At 53.7% G+C, this 23,275-nt stretch overlaps 3 protein-coding genes and 1 non-coding gene across 6 annotated transcripts in view; 1 reads left to right on the top strand and 3 right to left on the bottom strand.

Moving 5' to 3' along the window:
- Positions 1–2,521: 2,521 nt before the first annotated feature.
- PHB2 (prohibitin 2) lies at positions 2,522–7,241 on the bottom strand. Of its 2 annotated transcripts, XM_065886915.1 has the most exons (10): positions 6,914–7,241; positions 6,666–6,750; positions 6,271–6,350; positions 5,219–5,403; positions 4,679–4,808; positions 4,473–4,576; positions 3,985–4,062; positions 3,545–3,621; positions 3,030–3,035; positions 2,522–2,846 (listed from the first exon to the last, which is right to left on the bottom strand). In XM_065886915.1, exons 1-10 carry the CDS (start codon positions 7,038–7,040, stop codon positions 2,819–2,821), a joined length of 900 nt encoding a protein of 299 aa, XP_065742987.1. In that variant the 5' UTR covers positions 7,041–7,241; the 3' UTR covers positions 2,522–2,818. The 2 variants fall into 2 exon arrangements, with proteins under 2 accessions (XP_065742987.1, XP_065742988.1); XM_065886916.1 differs by lacking the exon at positions 4,473–4,576 and having other exon boundaries at positions 2,819–2,846; positions 3,985–4,052; positions 6,914–7,040.
- Positions 4,153–4,408, bottom strand: LOC136131668 (small nucleolar RNA U89). Its single transcript, XR_010656398.1, has one exon. It is a non-coding gene; the product is annotated as a small nucleolar RNA U89 (small nucleolar RNA).
- A 71-nt stretch (positions 7,242–7,312) lies between the features above and the next one.
- Positions 7,313–13,131, top strand: EMG1 (EMG1 N1-specific pseudouridine methyltransferase). 2 transcript variants are annotated; one of them, XM_065886743.1, is made up of 6 exons: positions 7,313–7,592; positions 11,551–11,652; positions 11,762–11,903; positions 12,268–12,326; positions 12,404–12,553; positions 12,863–13,131. In XM_065886743.1, exons 1-6 carry the CDS (start codon positions 7,425–7,427, stop codon positions 12,974–12,976), a joined length of 735 nt encoding a protein of 244 aa, XP_065742815.1. In that variant the 5' UTR covers positions 7,313–7,424; the 3' UTR covers positions 12,977–13,131. The 2 variants fall into 2 exon arrangements, with proteins under 2 accessions (XP_065742815.1, XP_065742816.1); XM_065886744.1 differs by lacking the exon at positions 12,404–12,553 and having other exon boundaries at positions 7,425–7,592; positions 12,863–12,976.
- Positions 13,096–23,275, bottom strand: part of LPCAT3 (lysophosphatidylcholine acyltransferase 3) — a 30,125-nt gene continuing 19,945 nt past the window's right edge. The window contains exons 2-13 of the mRNA XM_065886742.1: positions 19,495–19,602; positions 18,884–18,990; positions 18,296–18,389; positions 18,112–18,149; positions 17,594–17,772; positions 16,759–16,867; positions 16,022–16,108; positions 15,763–15,929; positions 14,461–14,608; positions 14,227–14,385; positions 13,991–14,119; positions 13,096–13,759 (exon numbers count right to left, since the gene is read on the bottom strand). Coding sequence (XP_065742814.1) covers positions 14,003–14,119; positions 14,227–14,385; positions 14,461–14,608; positions 15,763–15,929; positions 16,022–16,108; positions 16,759–16,867; positions 17,594–17,772; positions 18,112–18,149; positions 18,296–18,389; positions 18,884–18,990; positions 19,495–19,602 — 1,313 coding nt within the window. The 3' untranslated portion in view covers positions 13,096–13,759; positions 13,991–14,002. The remainder of the gene's footprint in view (positions 13,760–13,990; positions 14,120–14,226; positions 14,386–14,460; positions 14,609–15,762; positions 15,930–16,021; positions 16,109–16,758; positions 16,868–17,593; positions 17,773–18,111; positions 18,150–18,295; positions 18,390–18,883; positions 18,991–19,494; positions 19,603–23,275) is intronic.

Raw genomic sequence — 23,275 nt, 5'->3', positions numbered from 1 at the left:
CGGGCACCCCAATACTAAGGGTGAGGACAGAGAGGCGCCCCTGGGGGACCCGCCTGCCCTCCACACAGGTGGGCACCGGGCAGGGGCACAACCCAGTCCCTGCTGAGCTGAGCCCTCTCTGCCCTCAGGCTCTCGGGCAGGGGCCTGGGGGAAGGGGCTAGCCGGTGGTGGGAGTGGCCGTGGGGCGAGGCCAAGGAGGAAGGCGAAGGGGGCGAAGACAACCCGTCCCTCTGTCCCTCCGACACCAGGCTCCCTGGTCTGGGCCCCGGGGCAGAGGAGAGACCACGGCCGAGGGTCCGAGGGTCGGGGCCTGCCGGGGTGACCAGGCCTCAGAGGAGGCGCCTGCGGCTGGCGCTGGGAGGGAAGGGGTTAAGGCAGCGGGGGGGTGCAGCCTATGGCTGGAGGACACACCTGTGCGCAGGGGCGGCGGGCGGGGCCCAGGTAGGGGCCTGCGCTGCCGGCAGGCGAAAAGGAAGGAGGAAGAGTGGAGGCCAGGGCGGCTTCTAGGCCTTGAATCCCGAGCCTCGATTCCTCCTCCTCTCCACGGCCCTCGCTCCCTGGGGGGCAGGCGGCCTGGTGGCAGGTAAAGGCCGGCGGGAGAGGGGTCCTGGGGTTGAGCGAGGGACTGCTGGGGTGGGGTGGGGGTGCTGAGCTGGTGCCTGGGGGGCAGGGAGAGGCTGGGGGGGCGGGGAGGGGGCTCAGGGAGGGGAAGAGATGGGCGGGGGGCTTCCGAAGCCTTGACCCGGCCTCAGTGGATCAGCAACCCGGGATGGGCCTGGTGACGGCTGCCGGGCTCACCCGGAAGTGTCCCCGGGGACACGGGCGGTGGGGGAGGGGAGCCAGGGCTCCGCAGCTCCACCGGGCGCCTGGGCGAGGACTGCCGGCCCGTCCGGGCGGTGGGGTGGGGGCCCCCGTCTTACCCAGCAGTGTTTGGGTGCTGGTTGAGAGTCTCTAATACTGCCGGGTAATGATGGAGGCCCCTGCCCCGTGCCAGCGACGCCCACCGCCCCGGGCCCCCAGCACCCAGCTGGCCGTGACGCCCACTCCCGAGCCTCCCCCAGCCCTGGAGGCCCCTTCCTCTTGAGCAGAGGGTGCTGAGAAAGAGGTGGCCCTCGGTTGGCTGTTGGCTGGTTGCCCACGGAAGGGACACAATGGCCCCAGCCCCTCCCCCAACCCAGTGTGATTTGTCATCTGGAGGACCCAGAACCCACAGCTTGACCCTGAGCTGGGGACTGGCTCGCAGACTTTCAATAGACCTCAGCTGGCCTGCGGCCAGGGTCCTTGGAGCGACCGGCCGGCTTCAGCCCGGACGCCTGTGGCCGGCTCTGGGTCCATCTTCCAGCACAGTGTTGGATGGTCTAATGTTGAAGCTCCTAACACTGTCTGGTAAAGATGGCCCCCGGCCGGTGCCCTCGGCAATGACCTTCAGGGAGCCCTGAAGACCACGGAGGCCTCCAGACCAGCAACCTCTGACCTTTACCCTTGGGAAGGGGGGGGTTAAGTCTCTAGGAAAAGTAAACAATGGGAGGAGACAAAATGGCTGCCTCGGAGACACAGCGGGACTTGGGAACACGTTGGTTCTCTGGGCATCTCCATCCTCTTCCTGCCTCGGGAATGCGAAGGAAATAAAATGTGGATGGGGCTTGGGCGGACTCGTTCTGCTCACTCACCGCTCACCTTGGGCTTCCAGTTCCTCAGGGCTGGGGCGGCCACATCTGCTTGGTCTCCCCGTCCCTTTCATGACAGTCAACCTGCAGAGCAGGGGACAGTTGATCTACTTTCTTCAAAAACCGAAGCAGCTGAAGGTGAACCCAGGCCCTCTGCCCTCTAACCCCACCACTAAGAATTCCAGGATTCCTACCTACACTTTCGCCCCGGCACGGCTGGGGTGGCACGTGGGCACAGCCAGCGGCCTCGTTTCTCTACCGCCCGACGACCCTCAGTGAGGGCGGCGCCGGGAAGGGAGGAGGCGCCTGTCCCGTTGGGGGCCCAGGGCTGTGGGAGTGAAGAGCCCACCTCCAGAGGTCGAGCCCTGACTGAGAGACTGAAGTGCGGGTAGCCTGCAGCAGGCGACACGGTCTGCCAGCCGTCTGAACACGTAAACCCCCTGATGAGCACAAGTGGTCTCCCCACAGCTGCATGGAGCCCTGTTACCAAGGAAGCAGCTCCTGTTGGGGTCATGAGATTTTTGGTCTAGCTCAGCAAAGCCACAGCTGCTCCAGCCTTTAAAAAAGGAGATGTTGGTAAGCAAAGGGGTGATGCGGTTTAGGAGGGTGGGGTGGGGAGTGCAGCTGGCCTCGGACTCCAGGACTCGCAGTTCCCACCCTGGGTCCCGTTCTGGATCCGGCCCTGAGGGCTTCCAGGGTGAGAGCGGCAGGCCCCGGCTCTCCCTACCTGCCCCGGCCGGTGTCCTCGCGCCCCCTGCTGGAAGAGACGAAGAAGGACCCAGGAGTGCTCGGAGTGAGCGTGCGCATGCGTGCCTCCCCAGCCCAGTTCAGACACCGGAGGCTTTGACTTCGGATTAAGTAATAAACATTTATTGAGAATCTCTGGGGTGGTGGTTGTTGCTTCTGACCACGAGGGAGGAACCAACCCTGCAGGAAATCACACAGTCCCAACACCTCTGGCCGACACAGGGAGGAAAGTCGCTCCCCTGAAAATGGTCAGTCTTTGTTCACCCGAGAAGGGCTGGGAGGACAGATGCAGAGGGACCATCACTTGACGGTGGGGGCGGGGTAGGGCCCCAAGCTGGCTCCTCAAAAACCGGGGAAGGAAAAGATCCACTTCCTCCCTGAGGGTGGAGTTCTTGTTCAGCCGTTCATTTCTTACCCTTGATGAGGCTGTCACTGTGGAAATGAGACAGACGGTGACGTTATTAGGGGGGGACGTAGCTGTGAGAGGCAGAGCACCTCGGTCCACTCCCTCCTCAACTACCCTCCTCCCTGAATGTGTGGGTGGGGGGGTGAGAAAGGTGATGTGGTGGGGAAAAGGCAGGACCCCACAGAACCAAGGATGCACCATCAACTTACCTTCCCCTGTGGACGCCAGGTCACCAGATGAACAGGGAACACAGAACAACAAGAGAAAGGTACATGTGACTTGACAGTTTCGTGCCCCACCCAACTCTAAACCCTCCTCCGCTCCCAAGAGAAAAAGACAAGCACGTTGGAAGCCGGGAATCTCAGGCTCTGGGAAGAAGACTTGCTCCCTGGCCTCTGCCATTTCTCACCCCTGCTTTCCCAGCATCCTTCCATGCCCCAGAGCAGCTCCCGAGGAAGAACAGCCAGTATCATCTTTTACCACTTTTCACTTAAAACTTTACAATTAAAGTGCTTTTTACGTGAATAATCCCATTGGATCGCATAAAATCAATCCTGTGAGATTCGAGTTAGGAACTGTCAACCACCCACTTTTCTAACTGGTTCAGAGACATGGTGTTTTCAAGGGTCACACGAGTAAGCTGGTAACAGGCTCCAGGGCCCAGGCGGCCAGACTCCGGCCCTTGTTCTGTGTCAGCACCCCACCTGAAGGCCATGCCTCTCACCGGGTGAAACTTTCATCCTGTAGGTTCAGCACAAGGTTGTCAGCAGTGAGATAGACACGATTCTGTGATGTGGCGATCTACAGGGCAGAAAGTAAGGTGGGTGTTTGTACCAAGCAAAAAAGACCTTGATTCCTACCCTTGCAATTCAGGAACCACTGGTGGAACACACGTGTGGGTTACGAAAAGGGAAGTGGCGATGTGAGAGCCACGGTTTCTGCGCTCACACAAGGATCCAGAGCAGCGAGCAACTGTGATGCATTAGGTCCACAAGAGGCATGAACAAAAGGTCAGGGGCGCCCAGGGGACACCATTTTTGATGGGAGAAGGAGTGTCAGAGAAGACAGTTTGAATAGAAATCCGAACACGCAAGACCCTAATTCCCTCATTTCAATGTGTAGAAACACCTTCCCCCCTCAAGGCGGCCTTGAGCTCACACTCACCGTCTTGGAGATGTTCTGGGCTGCCCGAATCTTGCGCAGCTTGATGTAGCCTGGGTTCTTGCCCAGAGCTTCTCCCAGGTGAGCAGGGTAGGGTTAAGGGTTCACACAAGGCCAGATCTCAGCTGGGGCGGCACCCTAGGACTCGGCTCACTCAGCCGTCCTCTGGGCTGTCAGATCCAAGGTTGCGCTCAGGTGGCTCGTGCCCAGCCCTACTTTGCCCCTACCTGTAGGCCTCCCCGCAGACCGCTGCCGGGAACAGGAGGCAGCAGCACAGATGGAGGCAAGGCCAGCAGTGCTATTGATCTGCCTTACAGTGAGGAGCCAGGCCTCCGCTGCCCCACTAAGACTTCAGATCCCACCCGGCACCCCAAGCCCCCAGGGGTCAGAGAGCACGGTTCGCATTCGCCTTAGTGTCATCAGCCAGCCCACAGGGCCAGACGGGAGCAGAGTGTCCCGGGGGCTGGGCTGAGAGCCCTGCAGCAGGATATCATCTTGGCGGCCTCAGCCTCGCCCTCGGCCTGCACGATCTTCTGCCGCTGTTCCTGCTTCGCTTTTTCCACCAAGAACTGGGCCCGCTGGGCCTCCTGCTGGGCTGTAGCGGGCGAGAGCCGGGGTCACAGATGCAAGGTGTCAGGAACCCCATCCCTCCTCCTGCTTCCTCAGAAACCCTTGCCTGACTCCTCTTGCGACTCACCCACTTGTTTAGCTTCTACAGCAGCTGTGTATTCTCGGCTAAAGCTTAGCTCAGTGATGGCTACGTCATCCAGTATGAGGCTGAAGTCCTTGGCCCTCTCTGTCAGCTCCCGTCGGATCAACAAGGACACCTGGGGGCCGGGGGGAGGAGAGAGGGGCGTTGAGGGGACTGGAGAACGGAAAGGAAGGCGTGCTTCTGTGATCGTCAGAATCCCGGATCTCCGGAGAACCGCAGAAAGTGCGCTAACCCCTTCTTAGTTCCTCGTTAGGCCAGTTGAGCTGGGAAGGACTTGGGTCACGCTGACTCCTCCATGCTGTACCAACCCTACACGCACGCCTGGACCACTTTTCTCCCACGCAGCCCGACACTAACTGCTATTGAGCTCCAATCTTGGCTCTCCTTGTTTCCCACGGTGGCCACCTGCACAGCTTTTTGGGGGCAACGGACCTCGGGTCACTACCCTTTCCTAACACCCAGTGCGCTGGGCCTAGGAGGGAAATGCTGATGCTACGCAGATGGTGATGGGAGCCAGAGCCAGACCTGGGCCCGCTGGGTGATCAGCTGGGAGGCGTTGAACTTGGCCACCACGCTCTTGAGCACCTCGTTGACAATGGATGGCAACACGCGCTCCTCGTAATCCAGCCCCAGGCGCTGGTACATGCTGGGAAGCTCCGCGGCGTTGGGTCTGGACAGCACCCGCAGGGAGATGTTCACCATCTGCAGGTCTAAGCGTGAGGTTAGCAGTGGCTGGGCAAGGCCACGGGGGCCTCAGCTGGCTTCCTAGCAAAGCCTGCCTCCCCAAGCATTTTCTCCTCTGGCTTCTCTCTTTACCCAGGGCAGTGCCCTGTGGTCCGGAACTGCCCTGCGGGAAGGAGAGTGATTCGGCACAGACCAAATGCGTCCTTGTCCACTGTCAGGTCTTCTCTACCCACAACCCTCCTCCAGTAAAGCTGACCTTTCTTTTCGCTACTCTACTTTAGGCTCTGTTACACTGTACCATAATCCTGAACTAGACTGTAAGGACTTGAGAACAGAGATGGTGTTTTGTGAATCCTTGATTTCTTAGGGCCTAGGGTTTCGGGAATATTAAGCAACCTGCACTAAAAATCGTGCAAAACAGTACGTTACAGGTGAGCTACTTGCCTCATTGTGAATGTGAATGTGTGTGTGTGTGTGTGTGTCTAAGGGTTGGTCTGGGGACTCTCAAAGGCACAGCTTCTGTGAATGGTCTGGGAGGGAACAGGTGCACCAGAGAAAACTGCAGCCAAGTTTCCCCAGGACAGAGCGTACCAGAAGATTAATGAGTCAAAGAATTAAAAGAAAGGTTTTAAAACAAAGGTTTGTTCTAGGCAGTGACTAAGACAAACAATGCTCTCACCGAGTTCACGTTAGGGGGGAGGAACAGTTGAAAAATGTACAAACACACAGCGTGTCCAGAATGTACTGCTTGAACTCCAGAAGCAGGTACCTTTATTTTAGCTTGTTTGCAAAGGTGGAAACGAAGGCCCAAGAGATCTGACACTCCCATCTTGCCTAGTCTCTGGCCAGGCTCCCTTGTTTACTGCCAGTGGCACCCCAGTGCCCAGACCTACCTTTGGAGCCTGTGGGGGAGGAAATTTTTCGGGGTCTGGCGCGAATGTCATAGATGATGGGGTACTGGAACCAGGGGATCCTGGAGGGGAGGGAACAGGGACAGGGATTAGGAGACTACCGTTTCCCTAGTTTTGTCCGGTTTTCCTTCACCACGTGTTTCTTGGCCTGCTCCTCCTCTTAATGACCACGGTCAAAATGAAATTCTCTTTTCCCTCCGGAGAACAACAGTATGTGCTCTTGAAGATGTGGCCAGCACGCACTGTTCTGGGAGATGGGGTGAGGAGGGTAAAGAGCGGCGCGGAATCCCGCTGAAAGTCCTCCCACAGCCATAGGTGGGTCGGCGTTCAAGAGTGAAGGGTCAGGGTCAGGGTCAGTCCGCTCTGCCCGCCATTACCTGAAGTGAAGGCCCTCGGCCAGAATGGTGTCCTGCTGCACGCCTCCGATCCGATTAAAGAAAATGGCTCTGTGCCCTCCTTCCACTGCAGGGAGAGGAGTAGGGGTCAGCCCAGGCCGGGCTCAGAGTACGTGCCAGCCGCTGGTGGGGCGGGGTGAGGGGCTGGGTGAGCGCGGGGACCTGGCGGGGCTGGGCAGGGGTCCGGGAAGGGTCGGGCGGAGTCCGGAGGGCAGGCTGAGGTTGCTCACCGGTGAACACCGACTCGCGGACGCCGTAGGCCACGGCGCCGGCCCCCAGCAGCAGCTTCAGCGCCGTGCCCATGCCCCGGGGCCCGGAAGGCAGCCGTCCCGCTAAGTCCTTCAAGTTCTGGGCCATGTTCGGTCCTGAGGCCGGCGGCACCAGTGGTCCGAAGGGGGTGCCGGCCCGCCTCTACAGCTCTCCAGTTTACGGATCGCACTCTCCACACGAGGGTCCGGCCCCAGGTGCTCGCGGGAGAAAGGGCACCGGAAGTGAGTTCCGTTCTAAACTCTCCCCCCAGCCTACAGCGGACCCGAGCTTGCGGCACAGGAAGCACGCCTCTGGAAGTTCCCTCCCCTTTCTGGAACCCTGCTCCCAGAGCGGCTTCGGGAGCATCTGCAGCCAGCCGTCGCCATTTCCGAGAGCCCACTTTCAAAATGGCAGACGGAAGGAAGCTTGCAATTGGGGCGAGAGCGAGGCCTTAGTTTAAGGACGTTACACAATTTCCGGTCCGGTTGCAAGATGGCAGCGCCCGGTGGTGGATTACAACCTCGTGAGCGGCGCGCCGCGGAGCAGGAAGAGGACTGGGATGTTGCGACGCCCAAGCGGCCCCGACTCGGGGTGGGAAGCAAGATCGGAGGCCGTAGGCTCATTGTGGTGCTGGAAGGGGCCAGTCTGGAGACAGTCAAGGTAGTTTCGGACTAGGGGGTGAAGAGCTAGTAGATCGATAGGATGGGACCAGGTTGGGTGAGGGTGATGGGCTCAAAGTGGATGGAGAAAGCGGAGACAGGTGAAACATGCTTTGGAGAAAGAGTGGCCTAATCGACTGTCTCTTCCTTTAACACGGGTCGGCAGTGCTCGTTTTCTTTGCCCTTGAATCCCATTGCAGCCGTCACATGCTTGCTTCCGATTGATTTACTAGGATTCTATGGTAACCCTAACCCCATCCCCAACCCCAGAGTCGTCTAAGGGGAAGGGGTTTCGTCCATCGCGTCGTCCCGCTTCATCCCAAGACAAGCTTACTAGGTAGAGGAGAAAGGTAGTTACTGCAGCTCAGTCTTCCCACCCTTTTATTTGTAAGGACTTAATGTTTTAATACGTTGAAAGGTGTCTGTCACTCTTCTTTATATTATTGTACATTTCAAAACACTGCCTGGACCAGATTATCATTAATACTTTCACATCTTTATTTTTACTTATCATTTGGCTCTTCTCCCGAACAAATCCGGCAGTTCCCCGTCTTAAAAATTTGTGCAGTGTTCTCATTCTTTCTGATATTGTTTCTCATACTGTTTAGAACTAAACTTGTTCAGTGAGTAGGGCCAGAAGAAGTAGCACTGGTTTAGAAGCCAGACCCGGATTTTAATCTTGGCTCTTACACTTATTTCAAGTGTGTGATTTTGAGAAAACAAGTTTGTCCTTAGTTTGTAAAGCGGGAGTTAATACTTTGCAGGGGGATTGTAATGAAAGTGCTTTAAAAGTAGTACATTGCCATAGTAATCTGAGTGCAATTCATTTCCAGCTTTTCTTCCTCAACCACTATGGCACTTTATTAAGCTTGCAGTTTAGAAAACTTTTTTCTTTTTTTAAATGACCAGCTAATCAGGTTTCCTTTCATTTTCTTCTATAATTGATATTTCTAACCTAATTATAGGTTCATATATTCATCTCCCACTTCATTGCTGCTGTCTTCCCAGGCTATTAATTCTGAGCATCACTTAACCACTTCATTTCTTCATATCTGTGGGGATGACAGTAGTACCTATTTTACTGGGCTGTTGGAAGGATTAAAGGAGACTTGGAAATAGTTGTTATTATTATTCTTGATTCAGGTTACTTATTAGGAAGTTGAAAAGGTTGTGGGCAAATTAAAGTTCCTAGAGCATGCTCTGGCATAAATTAGGCCAGTTGTCATGAATGGTACTCCAAGGGTGATGGACTCCATAGCTGGTTGAAATCTTCCATACTGTTAGCTTTTGTCTTCCTTGTGCTGATACCTCTTGCTTCTGCAAGCCTCATCTGAGCCTGCACTCTCCATTTATTCTTTTTCAATTTTTAAAAATTGTTTATTTTTTATTAGAGTGTGATTGCTTTACAATGTGTTAGTTTCTGCTGTACAATGAAGTGAATCAGCTATATGTATACGTATATCCCCTCCTTTTAAAAAATTAATTAATTAATTTGGTTTTGCTGGGTCTTAGCTGGGGCAGGCGGGCTCCTTAGTTGCGGCTCCAGGGCTCCTTAGTTGTGGCTCGCTGGCTCCTTAGTTGTGGCATGTGAACTCTTAGTTGCAGCATGCATATGGGATCTAGTTCCCTGACCAGGGATCGAAACTGGGCCCCCTGTGTTGGGAGCACAGGGTCTTATCCACTGCACCACCAGGGAAGTCCCTCCATTTATTCTTTGTACTCCAGCCTCACTGCCCTTCTTTAAGCTCTTTGAAAGCACTACGTTCTCTTATACCTTAAGGTCATTGCAGATAATGTTGTTTAACTGCAAGCACCCTTTACTCGACTCTTTGCTTTATTAATTCCTACTTAATGTTTATTCATTTAACAATTATTGAGCCTATTAGGCTACTCATTCTTCAGTTATTAGGTTAAATGTTACTTTCCCATAGAAATGACTCCCTTCAAGGTATAAATCAGGTCCTCATAATTCTTTAGTGAACCGTTTAGTTTTCCTTGGTAATGTTTATCACAATTCGCGTTAAATACTCATGTGCTTGTTTAGCTTGTCTCTTCCACTAGAAGGCTATAATGAGGACAGAGAATAAGGTTTTAAAAATTCTTGTATCTCCAGTGCTTATTACAGAATACACATGGTATTCATTCTCTGATTATTCTAATTAGTGGTTTTCAAGCTTATTAACCACAGCCCACAGTAAAAAAAATTACATCGTGAGCCAGTATGCGCACTCAATTATATGAAGCCGAAAGTTCCATAAGCCTTTACTTACCATGACTATACTTGAAGTACTCTGATGTTTTCTATTCTGTTCCATTAAGAGAACGAAAACCCTGGTTATAACTTACTAATGGGTCAAAACTAGATTCTTCTATTCAAGAGGTTCTTTTTCTTCTGTAACTAAGAGTGTCCCATGGACTTAGTTCTTGGTCCTTTGCTTTACTCTCTGTGACATTCTTGTTATTTCAGTTACTCAGTTAATTTCAAAATCTATGTGCCTCTTCCCCCAAACTTTTTGGAGTTATATCTCAAGATGTTGCCGGACATACAAATGTTGTGTTGATACATAAAAACTTGGCCTTTTCGAAACCTGTGTTTGTACTTACTGGTATGTTTTTATTAATTTATTTTTTTAAAGTCTTTTAATAGAGTACTTGGAAAGCTACATTTTTTTAAAAATAAATTTATTTATTTATCTTTGGCTGTATTGTGTCTTCGTTTCTGTGCGAGGGCTTTCTCCAGTTGCAGCGAGCGGGGGCCACTCTTCATCGCGGTGCACGAGCCTCTCACTGTCGCGGCCTCTTGTTGCGGAGCACAGGCTCCAGACCCACAGGCTCAGTAGTTGTGGCTCACGGGCCCAGTTGGTCCGCGGCATGTGGGATCCTCCCAGACCAGGGCTCGAACCTGTGTCGCCTGCATTAGCAGGAGGATTCTCAACCACTGCGCCACCAGGGAAGCCCTACTGGTATGTTTTTAAACTTTTTATTGACCACCCTATAATGCTCCTCAGAGCTCTGATTTGCAGTTGTTTCTTTTAGCGGTTGCTCACATGTCTTAAAATTGGAACCACCCCTCTTTGTTTTACTTATGAGAACGTTCCTTGATTAAACTACCTCTTGCCTCATTAGAATTTTCACATTTCTTCCTGCTCTGATTTGCAGCTCTTTGTGCATGTTTGTTATAAGCAACCTGAGGGTAGTGACCGCGTATGTTTTGCCCAGTGTCTACATAATGCTTTTGTGATAAACAAGCATTCGGTCTTGCTCATTAACCTCACTTCTGCCTGGTTCCAGAATCCCTCACTGGCTTTGCCTAATACCCATAGGTTTTAAAATTAAATCCAGTTTAGGGACTTCCCCGGTGGCACAGTGGTTAAGAATCCGCCTGCCAATGCAGGGGACACGGGATCGAGCCCTGGTCCGGGAAGATCCCATGTGCCACGGAGCAACTAAGCCCGTGCACCACAACTACTGAGCCTGCGCTCCAGAGCCCGCGAGCCACAACTACTGAAGCCCGCGCGCCTAGAGCCTACGCTCTGCAACGAGAAGCCACCGCAATGAGAAGCCGGCACACTGCAATGAAGAGCAGCCCCCGCTCGCTGCAACTACAGAACACCTGAGCGCAGCAACAAAGACCCAGCGCAGCCAAAAATAAACAAATAAATTAAAAAAAATTCAATCCAGTTTAGATCCTGTGGAATCACAGGCTGCACTCTTCCTCCCTTTTCCCTCCAAGACCATTTATGGGATGGGGTGGCGGGGGGAGGACGTGGCCACACAGTAATCCCCTGGACGGTTTCCAGGGCCGCACACCGTGTGTCTGATTTAGTAGGTCTGGAGTGGACCTGAGAATGTGACTGTCTAACAGGTTTCCAGATGTTGCTGGTTGGGGACCACCTCTGAGAACCGCTGTTCCAGGTAAAAGCAGCTTATGTTGCTCTTGACCTTGTTCCGTTCGTCAGGTGGGGAAGACGTATGAGCTGCTCAACTGTGACAAGCACAAGTCCGTGCTCTTGAAGAACGGACGGGACCCTGGGGAAGTGAGGCCAGACATAGCTCACCAGGTAAGTCCAGGGACAGGGCTCAGGCCCCCGTGCCTCTGTACGGAAGGTAAGGCAGATGCATGCGACTTCTCTTCAGTCTTAACCGGGCCTTGGTCTCCGCCTCCCTCAGAGTTTACTGATGCTGATGGACAGTCCCCTGAACCGGGCTGGCTTGCTGCAGGTTTATATCCACACACAGAAGAATGTGCTGATTGAAGTGAACCCCCAGACTCGAATTCCCAGAACCTTTGACCGCTTCTGTGGCCTCATGGGTGAGAGAGAAGGCTTAGGACTTAAACTTGGCAGTAGTGATGAAGGGAGAGGCAAAGGGATAAATTAAGTGTGGAATTTTTAAGTGGGGGAGGGGCACACGTGGCTGATTCCAGAACAGGGGGTCTGCGCTTTCTTCCCACGCACAGTGGGTACAGCCCGCGTGGGTTCCTGGCTGAGGAGCAGGGAGGGGGCCTGTCACCACACAACCAGTGATGTGCTCGACAGCTGCTTGGTCATGACGTTTCAGTCGTGTAGACACGCAGGGCATGTGGAGCTCACCTCACCTGAGGTTTTTCCTGGTTAAATTACTGGGCATAAGAGGCAGGCTCTCTGGCTAGCTCTGAACTCTTTTTTCTGCCCTAGTTCAGCTTTTACACAAACTCAGCGTTCGAGCAGCTGATGGCCCCCAGAAGCTCTTGAAGGTGAGGTGTTGACAGCTACTAGTTGGAGGTAGTGCTCTGGGAATGTGTCTGGGGCTGATTTTTCTGTTTTTCTTTAGGTGATTAAGAATCCAGTGTCACATCACTTCCCAGTTGGGTGTATGAAAATCGGCACTTCTTTTTCCGCCCCGGTCGTCGGCGATGTGCGGGAGCTGGTGCCCAGTGGCGACCCTGTTGTCTTTGTGGTGGGGGCCTTTGCCCACGGCAGGGTAAGGCCTGGGCTCAGCTCTGAGATTCTTCCCGGAGCTGAAGCTCAGGACAGAATCCCAGGAGCACTTATTGTTTTGATGATCCTTGTCCTTATAAGTTGGGGACAGATGAGGCTTCCATTTCCTGCCCCCAGGGCGCATCCTTTGAGGAATGCTGGCATATGTGGCATGGTCAAAGCCAGGGCCGTCTCCGTCCTTTGCTCACACTGGTATTAAACAGCACTGGGAAATGGTAGTTTTCCTGCCCTAGACAAGGGCTGAACCTGTGACGGAGTGACAGAGCCGGCTGACTGACTGCTCTCTCCCCAGCTGGATGTGGAGTACACAGAGAAGATGGTGTCCATCAGCAACTACCCCCTCTCTGCTGCCCTCACCTGTGCAAAGCTCACCACAGCCTTTGAAGAAGCGTGGGGCGTCATCTGACAGAAGCACCCTGCCCTGACACAGAGACTGTGGACATTGCTTCCCCGCCCTGGTGCTCAGCTGACCGCCGCAGACCCCCTTCCTGCACCGAGACCGGGTTCGCGCGGGTCCGGGCTGTGCACCTGCTATTGTTTATCTTATAAACATTGTTCTTGCAAACCTAGTTGTCCTGTGGGGATTCCTAAGCTCAGCAGCCGCTGATGGTGTGACCTGGCGTAACCCCTCAGACCTCAGGAAGACACGTGAGGTTACAGTGTTTGCAGTTTGGCCCTGGGCTTCGCGGGTGGGCTCTGTGCCCTAAAGGAGGGAGCCCTGATTATTTCAGCCATGGCAGATGTGGAGGGCTGTGTCTGAAAGAAGGCAGTCAGGAGCGCTAGAAGTGAAAAACAACACACTGAAGTGACTTTATCTGGTACAATCCTAGGTAGAAAAGTGGAGCAGGTGGGGCTGTGCCCCTCCCCTCCCCCCATGGGGGGGCGGAGGTAGCGGCACATATACAATCATAATAAATTGGCAGAAGAAAACCACAACAGATTCCTGGCTAGAGGGGGAGAGATAAGGCAACGTGCATGGGGGAGCCCAGAGGGGAGACAACGGGCCCCTCTACTCCTCCCGCGAGAGTCTCCCCTTTGGCCCCAGATGGAGGTGTGGCCGGCAGCAGAGGCACAGCTGGGGGAGCCCCGTCTTCCCGCACCCTGGCTTCTGGTTCTCTGTGCTCTGGGACGAAGGAGTGCTGTGGAAAGGGAGGCGAGTCGTTTCTGCACCAGTCCTGCTCTGGGCCACCTGCAAGGGGAGAAGGCGGGCAGGCAGGTCGGTCTCGCCCTCCTAGTCCCCGGTCTGCAGCCCTTCCAGCTCCCTCCGGGCGCGCCTCAGGGTAGTCAGTGCCCCATGCTGTGCTTCCTGGAAGGCAGGCCCCGTGAGGTTCCCCCCCGCATCTCCAGTACTACCCCCCCCCCCCAGTCTGTTGCTCTCTTCTGTAACCTGGTAGTTTCAGCTCAGCTGGAGGGATCTTACCAGGGAAATAGATTATTCCATTTTCTTTAACTTCTCTTTCCTCGGCACCACTGCTTTGCGAACATAAGGCAATGTGAATAGTAGACTCAAGAAGAAGACGTGGCCAAGGAAATAGACGGATTTATACACCTGTGGAGGGATACAGGCCACCGCGGTAGACAGAGGGCCTGGACTCAGTCCCACTGCCTGAGGTTTCAGTGGCTCCCTCCCCTCCTGGCAGGCAGGCCCTCGTGTACCTTCAGCCACTTGTCCCACGTGAAGAGGCAGAAGGCAGTCATCGAGTAACCCATGAAGAGCCAGTGGATGGTCTGCTGCACCAGGTAGTACAGGGGCTGCAGGACCCTGATGGAGGCCAGGCTGCTCAGGGCTGGGCTGTCTTGAATCAGGCTGGCAGCCTGTGGAGGAAGGGGAGAGGGCTCAGCGCCTTACCCCTTCTCAGGCCCCTTTCATCCACCACCCTTAAGGTTTACCTGTCTTTCCACAATAACAATGAGGAATTCCATCTGAAAGCAGACCAGGTACCCTGAGTGGAGGCCGTGCCAGAGGGACAAGAATAGCAATGAGAGGCCCTGGGATAGTTGTTTATTTCCAAGGAACTTGAGTCGTTTGAAGAAGTAACTAGAGAGAAGGGTGAGAAAGGATGAGACTCAGATCCATCCTGCCTCTGGGTTCTTGGAGCCCTTAGGGGTGCAGGGGTGGCGGCTGCTCCCACAGGGCCCCCTGGGGGAGGGGAGGCAGTGCCCTCCGATCACTTTATTTATTTATGGCTGCACTGGGTCTTCGTTGCTCCGCACGGGCTTTCTCTAGTTGTGGCGAGCGGGGGCTACTCTTCCTTGCGGTGCGCGGGCTTCTCATTGCAGTGGCTTGTTGCGGAGCATGGGCTCTAGGTGCGCGGGCTTAGTTGCTCTACGGCATGTGGGATCTTCCCGGACCAGGGCTGGAACCCGTGTCCCCTGCACTGGCAGGCGGATTCTTAACCACTGCGCCACCAGGGAAGCCCCTCCGATCACTTTAGAATGAAAGGCAGTGAAGCTGACGAGTCCCGGTTTAGACAGAAAATAGACGTAAGGCTCAGCTGGGGCCCCGCCTGGTACAACGGGTAACGACGGAGGGCCTGCCAGCCGCCTGGTGCTGAGGCTGCAGCGGTAAGCGGGGCAGGCCCTGCACCCACACTGCTGACAGCGCCCCCACTCGTGGGACTGAGGAAGTGTTTGTGAACATAAGGCCGGCAGCAGAAGTGGGGTGAAAACCCAGCACTTAAGGCCATGTATGCCTTGTTTCTGTCTTTCAAAAATGATAGGGATGGGACTTCCCTGTGGTACAGTGGTTAAGAATCCGCCTGCCAATGCAGGGGACACGGGTTCCAGCCCTGGTCCGGGAAGATCCCACATGCTGCCGAGCAACTAGGCCCATGCGCCACAACTACTGAGCCTGAGCTCTACAGCCCGTGAGCCACAACTATTGAGCCCAGGTGTCACAGCTACCAAAGCCCGCGCGCCTAGTGCCTGTGCTCCGCAACAGGAGAAGCCACCGCAGTGAGAAGCCCGCGCACCACAACGAAGAGTAGCCCCCGCTCGCCACAACTGAAGAAAGCCCGCGCGCAGCAACGAAGACCCAACGCAGCCAAAAAAAAAAAAAGGGATGGTTTGGGGGGGTTGGGTTGGGGACAAAAGTGGGTGTGGCTGGGGGTGTGAGAGTGACTGACGGGGGGGCCCCCCGAAGTGGGGAAAGCTGGAGGAAGTGACGTGCGACCTCCCCGGCTGGGCGCTTACCGGGCCACCCAGGCGTTGGTGTTGATGTTGAAAGAGGCGATGGTGCCCGTGAAGCGGGGGTCTGTCTCAAAGAGCCACACCTTCATGTTGGCGCAGGTGTCCCACTTGGCCCTCCCGAGCTCGTCAAGGCCGTGGAAGCCCAGCCCCGTCAGGATGCACACGCCTTCCTGAGGGAGCCACGGCGTAAGCGACCCCGCAGCTCTGCGCCGTGCCCAGCCTGCAGCTCGTCTCGCTGCGCCCCTGGGCCCTCTCTCCTTACCGTGACCAGCCAACAGGCTACGTATTTGTACAGCACAACCTTGCCCCAGACCAGCATGTACAGGCAGCGGAACCAGAAGCTGCGGTTCTTGACAGGAGAGAAGGCATGAGCATTAGGGACACCGCCAGGCCAGGAGGGGCCCCCGTGCTCCCCGTTCTCACACGTGTGGCTGACTACTACCCTGTGTCGCCCCGACGGTCTGCCTAACTGCTCTGCAACAGGCCAAGGGGACCCAGCAGGGAGCCCCCTCAGAGAGGCCCTCAGACAGTACTGTCCTCAACTCCTTTCCTACAGAGCCGGGCACCTGGGACACTAGTGCTGGAGGACTTTCACATCCACGTTCGACGTCAGCTGAAGGAGACCAACCTCCCCAGAGCCGGGACGGAGCCTGAGCCAGCACTCCCCCTCCCTGGGTCCTGAGCTCCTAGAGCCCTGGTCTGCCTGGGCCAGAGGGGGCTCGAGCCGCCTGGCTGTAAGAGGGCGAGCTCAAGCTGCTGGGGGAAGGTCAGGGGTGCTGAAGTGCACCTGGCACAGCCCTGTGCCCGCGAAGGTCGTTCAGTGCTGGCTGATGAACGGGTCCCGGCCCGGCTGGCATTGACACCAACTCTCAGATCTAGAGCAAAACCAACACGCGTTTGTAGGTGGCGTTACCCACTTCTCGGCTATCTACGGGCTCCTGGCCTGGCCACTGTCTATCTCTGGCGCAGTCGCACTGCTGCCGTTCAGGAAGCACTCACTTCGTAGTCGTCAGTGAGGAGATAGTCTTCTGTGATGTGCTGGCTGAGCAGGGTGTAGCCCACTAGGTAGACAAGGCCCAGACTCAGGCGCTTGAGAGCAGGTACGGCGCTGGAAAGGAACAAGCAGGGTCACCACGGGCGGAGGCCCCTCCCTTCACCCTCCGACCTTCACGAGGGAGCAGCTTCCCAGAGCGAGCGCAGCCTTAGGGCCGGACATAAGGATGGAGCGTGCAGACCCTGCGAGTTCTGCGGTGGGGGTGGGCAACGGGGGGGCGGGCCGGGGAATCTGGGGTGCTCGCCCTCGGGGGTCCCGTGGACCTCGAAGGCTCCCCCATGTGCTTGGGCTACATCGGGACTGAAAGCCCGATGCAGAGACGGGGAAGGACCGGTTTTGGATCTTGCTCCCTCCTCTCCTGGCTGGATCAATGTTCAAACGCAGGCTGGACAAGTTCTCCACAAAGGGATTTTCCTGGTAACTTATCAATCTTCTACTGTAAGATATATTTATATATATATAGATTTTGATATATTTAACAGTATTTTTTAAACTGGGAAAGTGAGTGTTAAAGGCAGGGACGTGACTGGTGCAGGCAAAATCCTATGGCATAAAAGTGAATTTTTATTGTTTGTACTACAGGGTCGGGAGGGATGGCGGGAAGTGACCCAAGCTGAAAAGGGCCCCCTTCCTGCAGTGAGCCGGCACGGAGCGCCCGTCACAGGCCGTGAGCCAGGGCCAGGCCAGAGAATGCAGCCGGCCGGCCTGCAGGAAGTCACTTCAGAAGTGGCTTTTTGTCGGGCAACGCCCGCAGACGCCCTGACTGAAGGGGGCCGTTACCTGTTTGGTATCTTGCCTGGTAGGTCAGTCAGCTGTCCCTGCACCAGCTTCATGTAGTGGTTCATTGAGAACTGGGGCCCCACCAAGAAGGCCCCATAGAAGTAGGAGAAGCCAGCAACCTCCAGCAGGGAAGGGACGCCCCGTATGGCGTATTTCTGTTGCTCAGAGGACAGGGATTTCTATGCCGAGAAGAGAACGAATGGTTCAGGACCCCAAGAGCCAGTCTGAGGGCTCCCCACCCTTGTCCCCACTGATCCAGGCTCTTCAAATAGAGCCTCTCTGAGGGGATGACAGGCTCGGCCTAGGCCGGCTGCTGCTCTTCCCAGTGCCTTGCTGGCCCTGATCTCTGGATTCTGAGCTAGAGCTGGACCCGGGCAATTAGATTCGTCGGTCCTTGATCAGTGCGGGCCGGAAATGGCGATCACACGGGCGGGCATGAGGGCGTGGGGATAACAACAGCCGTCCTCCTTCCCTCTGGTTAAACTCCTCCACATCTCCGCGGAGGGAGGGGTACTTACTTGATCTTTCCCTCCGTCATAGTAGTCGATGACGAGACCTGCGCAGAGAGAGAAGGTGTGGGTGGAGAGGAGGGAGGAGACATGGGACATGGCCAGGAGCGCACAGGGCAGGGCCCGGGGTAAGCCTACGGTCTGAAGAGAGGAGCCTGGGTGTCAACGGGGAAGGCAGGGCCCCACCACTCACCGATCAGCTTCAAGGTCAGGACACAATGTGGCATTGTCCACTTGATATCGTAGTTGCCAGTGGCTGTGTAATAGTATCCGGCAAGAAGGTAGGCCTGGGAGAGGGGCAAATATTTATTCTACCATTGCTCTGATTTATTTTCTCCCTGCTCTGGAATCCAATGTATTCTTTTCACTTTTCCTTTCTCCTGGTCTAGAAACTGAACCTGTAAAGGGGAAGAGACGTCCTCAACGCTTATACTCTGTGGCTCATTCTACGTGGATTTTCTGCCTTGCCTTTAAGTGACTCCCCTCATGGACAGCTGGGCTAATCTGGTCAGACTCAAAGAACCCCAATGGCACAGTCCTATGCACAAAGGACTGCCGGCACCCTGTCCTTGAGGCGGGTGAAGCATCGTCACTGCAGCCTGCAGATGAAACACCTGGGGCTTCTGGCAAGTGACCCAGAGCCACACTGCCAAGTGTCGTGGGGAGAAAGGATTAGAAACTGGATCTCCCAGTCCACGGCTTCCTCTACACCACAGTCCCCATCCTCCCCGCCCCCAACTGCTGTCAGCTGTGACCTGAGCTGCCAGGGAAAGACGTTTACCATCTGGAAGCAAAAGGTAGTGAAGATGGCAGTGATGGTGCGGCCCATCAGCCGGAGGATGAGGAACTGAAGCACGACGCATAGCAGGGAGTGGTAGAGCTGGATTCCTGGATGCAGAGGAGAGAGCAAAGTTTTACCTGTTTTTTTTCTGCATTCCCACCCTTCCTGAGACTTCTAAACACAAAGAGTATACATATAAAAAAACCTTTGGTATTAGGATTTTTCTTCTTTTTTAATAGCCTCATGTTTTGGAGGAAGGGAAGGAAATTAACTCTATAAACAGAAAGGACTGCTAGGGAGTTGCTGTATTTCTGAACTTCGGGCCTACGGGATGCTCCTGAGGGGACTGCTTGGGTCCGTCGGCTGGTTCCAGCCACAGCAGAGACAAACTGGTGCTTCTCTGTTGATAGTGTCTGGTAAGGGTACCCATTCTCAACATGCTTTTACCGGGGAGGGGAATGTATGTGAAGGGAGAAGTTAAGCTTGTGTCCCTGCCCATACAAACCCTCTGCTACCAGAGCATCACAACTTCCCTCTCCATCAAATTCTCTCCAGGAAATTTTGTTCAGGTCTGTTCCTTCCAAGGTTCCCTGTAATCTCAGTTCACTCACCAAAGTTATAATACGCAATTGAGAGGCCTGTGAAGGTGTGGAAGAGATGGATGAGGTAGCTGTCCTTGTAGAAAAGGTAATGCCGGTAAAACAAAGCCAAGGGGTAACCTGGAGGGGGAGAAGAGCAGAATAGGGTTACTCGTGCCTGGCGTCCTCCCAGGTTTGTTTTGGAAGTTGATCTGGCATGAAACTCAGCCCAGAGAGGAAAAAACATGCATTATATGGATGTCGACAAAGACAGTAACAGCATCCCCAATTATCAAAAGAAGTCTCTTTGTAAATACAAATTTAAAACTGAAGGTATTTTATATTGAGGCAATACAAACTGGGTCTGAAGACTGGGTTTCATTTTTGGCTTATTAAATATTGCTAGGTATTTTCTCTTGCATTTTCCTTAAATGATACAAGGGATTCAGGGTGCCCAGAAACACCATTTTACACCTTTATGACCTATAATAATTTCATCACCAGCAGAGTATTATCAGTCGTATTATTATTATTCTTTTTTGTTTTTTTTTGTTTTTTGTTTTTTTTTGGCGGTACGCAGGCCTCTCCCTGTTGTGGCCTCTCCCGCTGTGGAGCACAGGCTCCTGACACGCAGGCTCAGCGGCCACGGCTCACGGGCCCAGCCACTCTGCGGCACGTGGGATCTTCCCGGATCGGGGCACGAACCCGTGTCCCCTGCATCGGCAGGTGGACTCTCAACCCCTGAGCCACCAGGGAAGCCCCAGTCGGATTATTTTTTCTTTTTTCTTTCTTTCTTTTTTTTTTTTGGCCGCCTGGCATGTGGGATCTTAGTTCCCTGACCAGGGATCGAACCCACGCCCCCTGCAGTGGAAGCGTGGAGTCCTAACCACTGGACCACTGGGGAAGTCCCTCAGTCAGATTGTTAAGAGGATAAATATAAATTATTCCCGGCTACAAACTGGGGTTGCTGACGGCCTATACAGTCGCATAGCAGGTACAGGACACATGTAGATACTCCTTACATAATGGGCATCGACCAAGTTATAAATCCAACTAGGTATACTGGGAAAATGTCTTCTCAAGCCGTGATTTAGAGTATGGTCCCGGGGCTTGACTCAACTACAGGGGATCTCCTGATGGGCCATGAACTGATGACGCACGGCCAAGGGTTGCTTACTGAATTAAAAAGGGCCAACAACATTCATTATTCCTAAACAAAAATTAGCATGTTCCCTGGTTTTACTACAGACCCACATTCAGTGTTCCATCAAGAAGTCTGGCTGATGTACTTGGCAACCTTCCTACTGCAGTAGCGTGTGTGCGAAGAGTTGGGATCCCCACTGTTTTTTGGAAGGACACTTTACCCAGTCTATCATTGCATAATCAGTGTTCTGAGTTGTTCATGGTTTACAGCTGCTGCAATTCTTACTTTTTTTTTCTTTTTTTGGCCACATGGCTTGTGGGAATCTTAGTTCCCTGACCAGGGATCAAAACTGTGCCCTCGGCAGTGAAAGCCTGGAGTCCTAACCACTGGACCCCCTGGGAATTCCCCTTACTTTTCACTCATAAGTTGCAGTTAGTTTATCATTGGCGATATAGTTGTGAGTTTGGTTAACTCTGCAAGGCTTAGATAAGTGTCATCCATAAAGTGCTCAATTATTTAAGTGAATAAGTAAATGGATAATCATGTTATATATTAGCTTATGTCCTTTTAGTCTTTTTTCCCATAACTTTTTTTTTAAACTTATGATCACAACCTGTGTACTCATGTATCCTAGTTTTTTCACACAACAGTGTATCAACCATTTATCTTCTTGGTGTCAGGATTTGCTGGCGTTCTTTTTTTTTAAATTTAATTTATTTTTTTATTTATTTTTGGCTGTGTTGGGTCTTCATTGCCGTGCGCGGGCTTTCTCTAGTTGTGGCAAGTGGGGGCTACTCTTTGTTGCGGTGTGCGGGCTTCTCATTGCGGTAGCTTCTCTTGTTGCAGAGCACGGGCTCTAGGTGCGTGGGCTTCAGTAGTTGGGGCATGCGGGCTCAGTAGTTGTGGCTCGTGGGCTTAGTTGCTCCGTGGCATGTAGGATCTTCCCGGACCAGGGCTTGAACCCGCATTCCCTGCATTGGTAGGCAGATTCTTAACCACTGCGCCACCAGGGAAGCCCTAGTATGTCGTTATTTTTTATGGCTGAATAATATTCTTTTGTTTAGACAGACCATACTTCATTTACCCAATCATCAGTTGATGGACATCTGGGTTGTTTCCACTTTTGGGGTATTAAGAATAAGGCTGCTATGGACATTCCTGTACAACTTTTGGTGTGGTGTATGTTTTCAGTTCTCTCGGGTATATACTTACGAGTGGACCTCTTGGCTCTTTTATCCTTCTGACTAGCCCTTCTTGGTCAGTGGTATAGACCAGTTTTCAAAATTTCCCATGCGTTGTGGACCAATACTTTTGTAAAATACAAAGTCATGGTCTTGGATGATGTGGCACTATGGAGTGGCTACAAAAGTTCCTAAATGTTTACTTTTCACTCATTGTGCTTGCTTTGAGCTTTGCCTTGGCCAAGGGTGGTGACGCAATTCAAGTAGATCGCGCCAACCTCTCTTTCTCTGTCTCTTTCACCCAAGGCTTTTCTCTGGCTTCTGAATACAGCTGACCTCCAGGAGTCAGCCCTGGTCCTCTGCTATTTTTTTTTTTTTTTGCGGCACGTGGGCCTCTCACCGCCATGGCCTCTCTCGTTGCGGAGCACAGGCTCCGGACGCGCAGGTTCTGTGGCCATGGCTCACGGGCCCAGCCGCTCCGCGGCATGTGGGATCTTCCCGGACCGGGGCACGATCCCGCGTCCCCTGCATCGGCAGGCGGACTCTCAACCACTGCGCCACCAGGGAAGCCCTGCTATTCTTGCTATACTGTCCTCTGGAAACTCCATCCACTCTCATGTAACTTAATGTGATCTTTACGCCAAAGACAGGTCCACATCTTTAATCCTGACTTCTCAAGTTTCAGTTCCACGTTTCCTACTTCATGGCTGGGCATTTTCAGTTTGATATCACATACCATCTCAAACTCTGTGTGACCACAACATGGACTTTCCCCCGAATCAGTCTTCTCTTGGCTTCTTTTGTTTGTTAATGGCGTTACCGTTCTCCAGGCCACACAACTACATTCAAAGGCTTGAAGTTGTCTTTGCCTCTTCCCTCTCCTTGGTTCCCTATACCTATAGCCACCAAATCCTGTTGATTCCTCCTTTCCAGCGTTTCTCGCCACCGTCACACCCCCTCCTTTCCTGTGCTACATCTGCAGTGAAGGCCCTCAAGCACTCCCCCTTCAACTCTTGCCGTGACCTCACCTCTGCCTGCAGCCTCATCCTCCAACAATCCTCCACCAGAGGGCTCTTCCTGTAACCCCTGCTCAGAAAACATCAGCGACTCCAGCTGACTACTCAACACAGCACCAGTTCCCAAGCCGAAGATTCAAGGCCTATCTTCTAAACTACATTTCCAGTTAAAGCCTCTTATCTCCCTGCTCCAGGTGACTGATATGCTAGTTTTTGCTCAAATATATCTTATGTCTTTCATCTCTAGACCTTCGCTTGTGCCAATGCCTTTGGGTGGGACACCTTCTCCAACCACTCCTCTACCCAGTAGAGTCCTACCCATTCTCGGAAACCCAGTTCAAGTGTCTCCTCCTTTAAGGCTACCGCAGACCATGATGAACTCATGGCCCTGTGCGTTATGGACTCATCCCTTAAATACATGGCACTTAGGGCGAAGACTCTCATTTGGCAAATCATTGTATACAACAAATTCC

Source organism: Phocoena phocoena, chromosome 11, assembly GCF_963924675.1.
Source record: "Phocoena phocoena chromosome 11, mPhoPho1.1, whole genome shotgun sequence".
NCBI classification, from domain to species: domain Eukaryota; kingdom Metazoa; phylum Chordata; class Mammalia; order Artiodactyla; family Phocoenidae; genus Phocoena; species Phocoena phocoena.
Note: the sequence above shows the minus strand (reverse complement) of the source record. Positions and strands in the feature narration are given on the sequence as shown.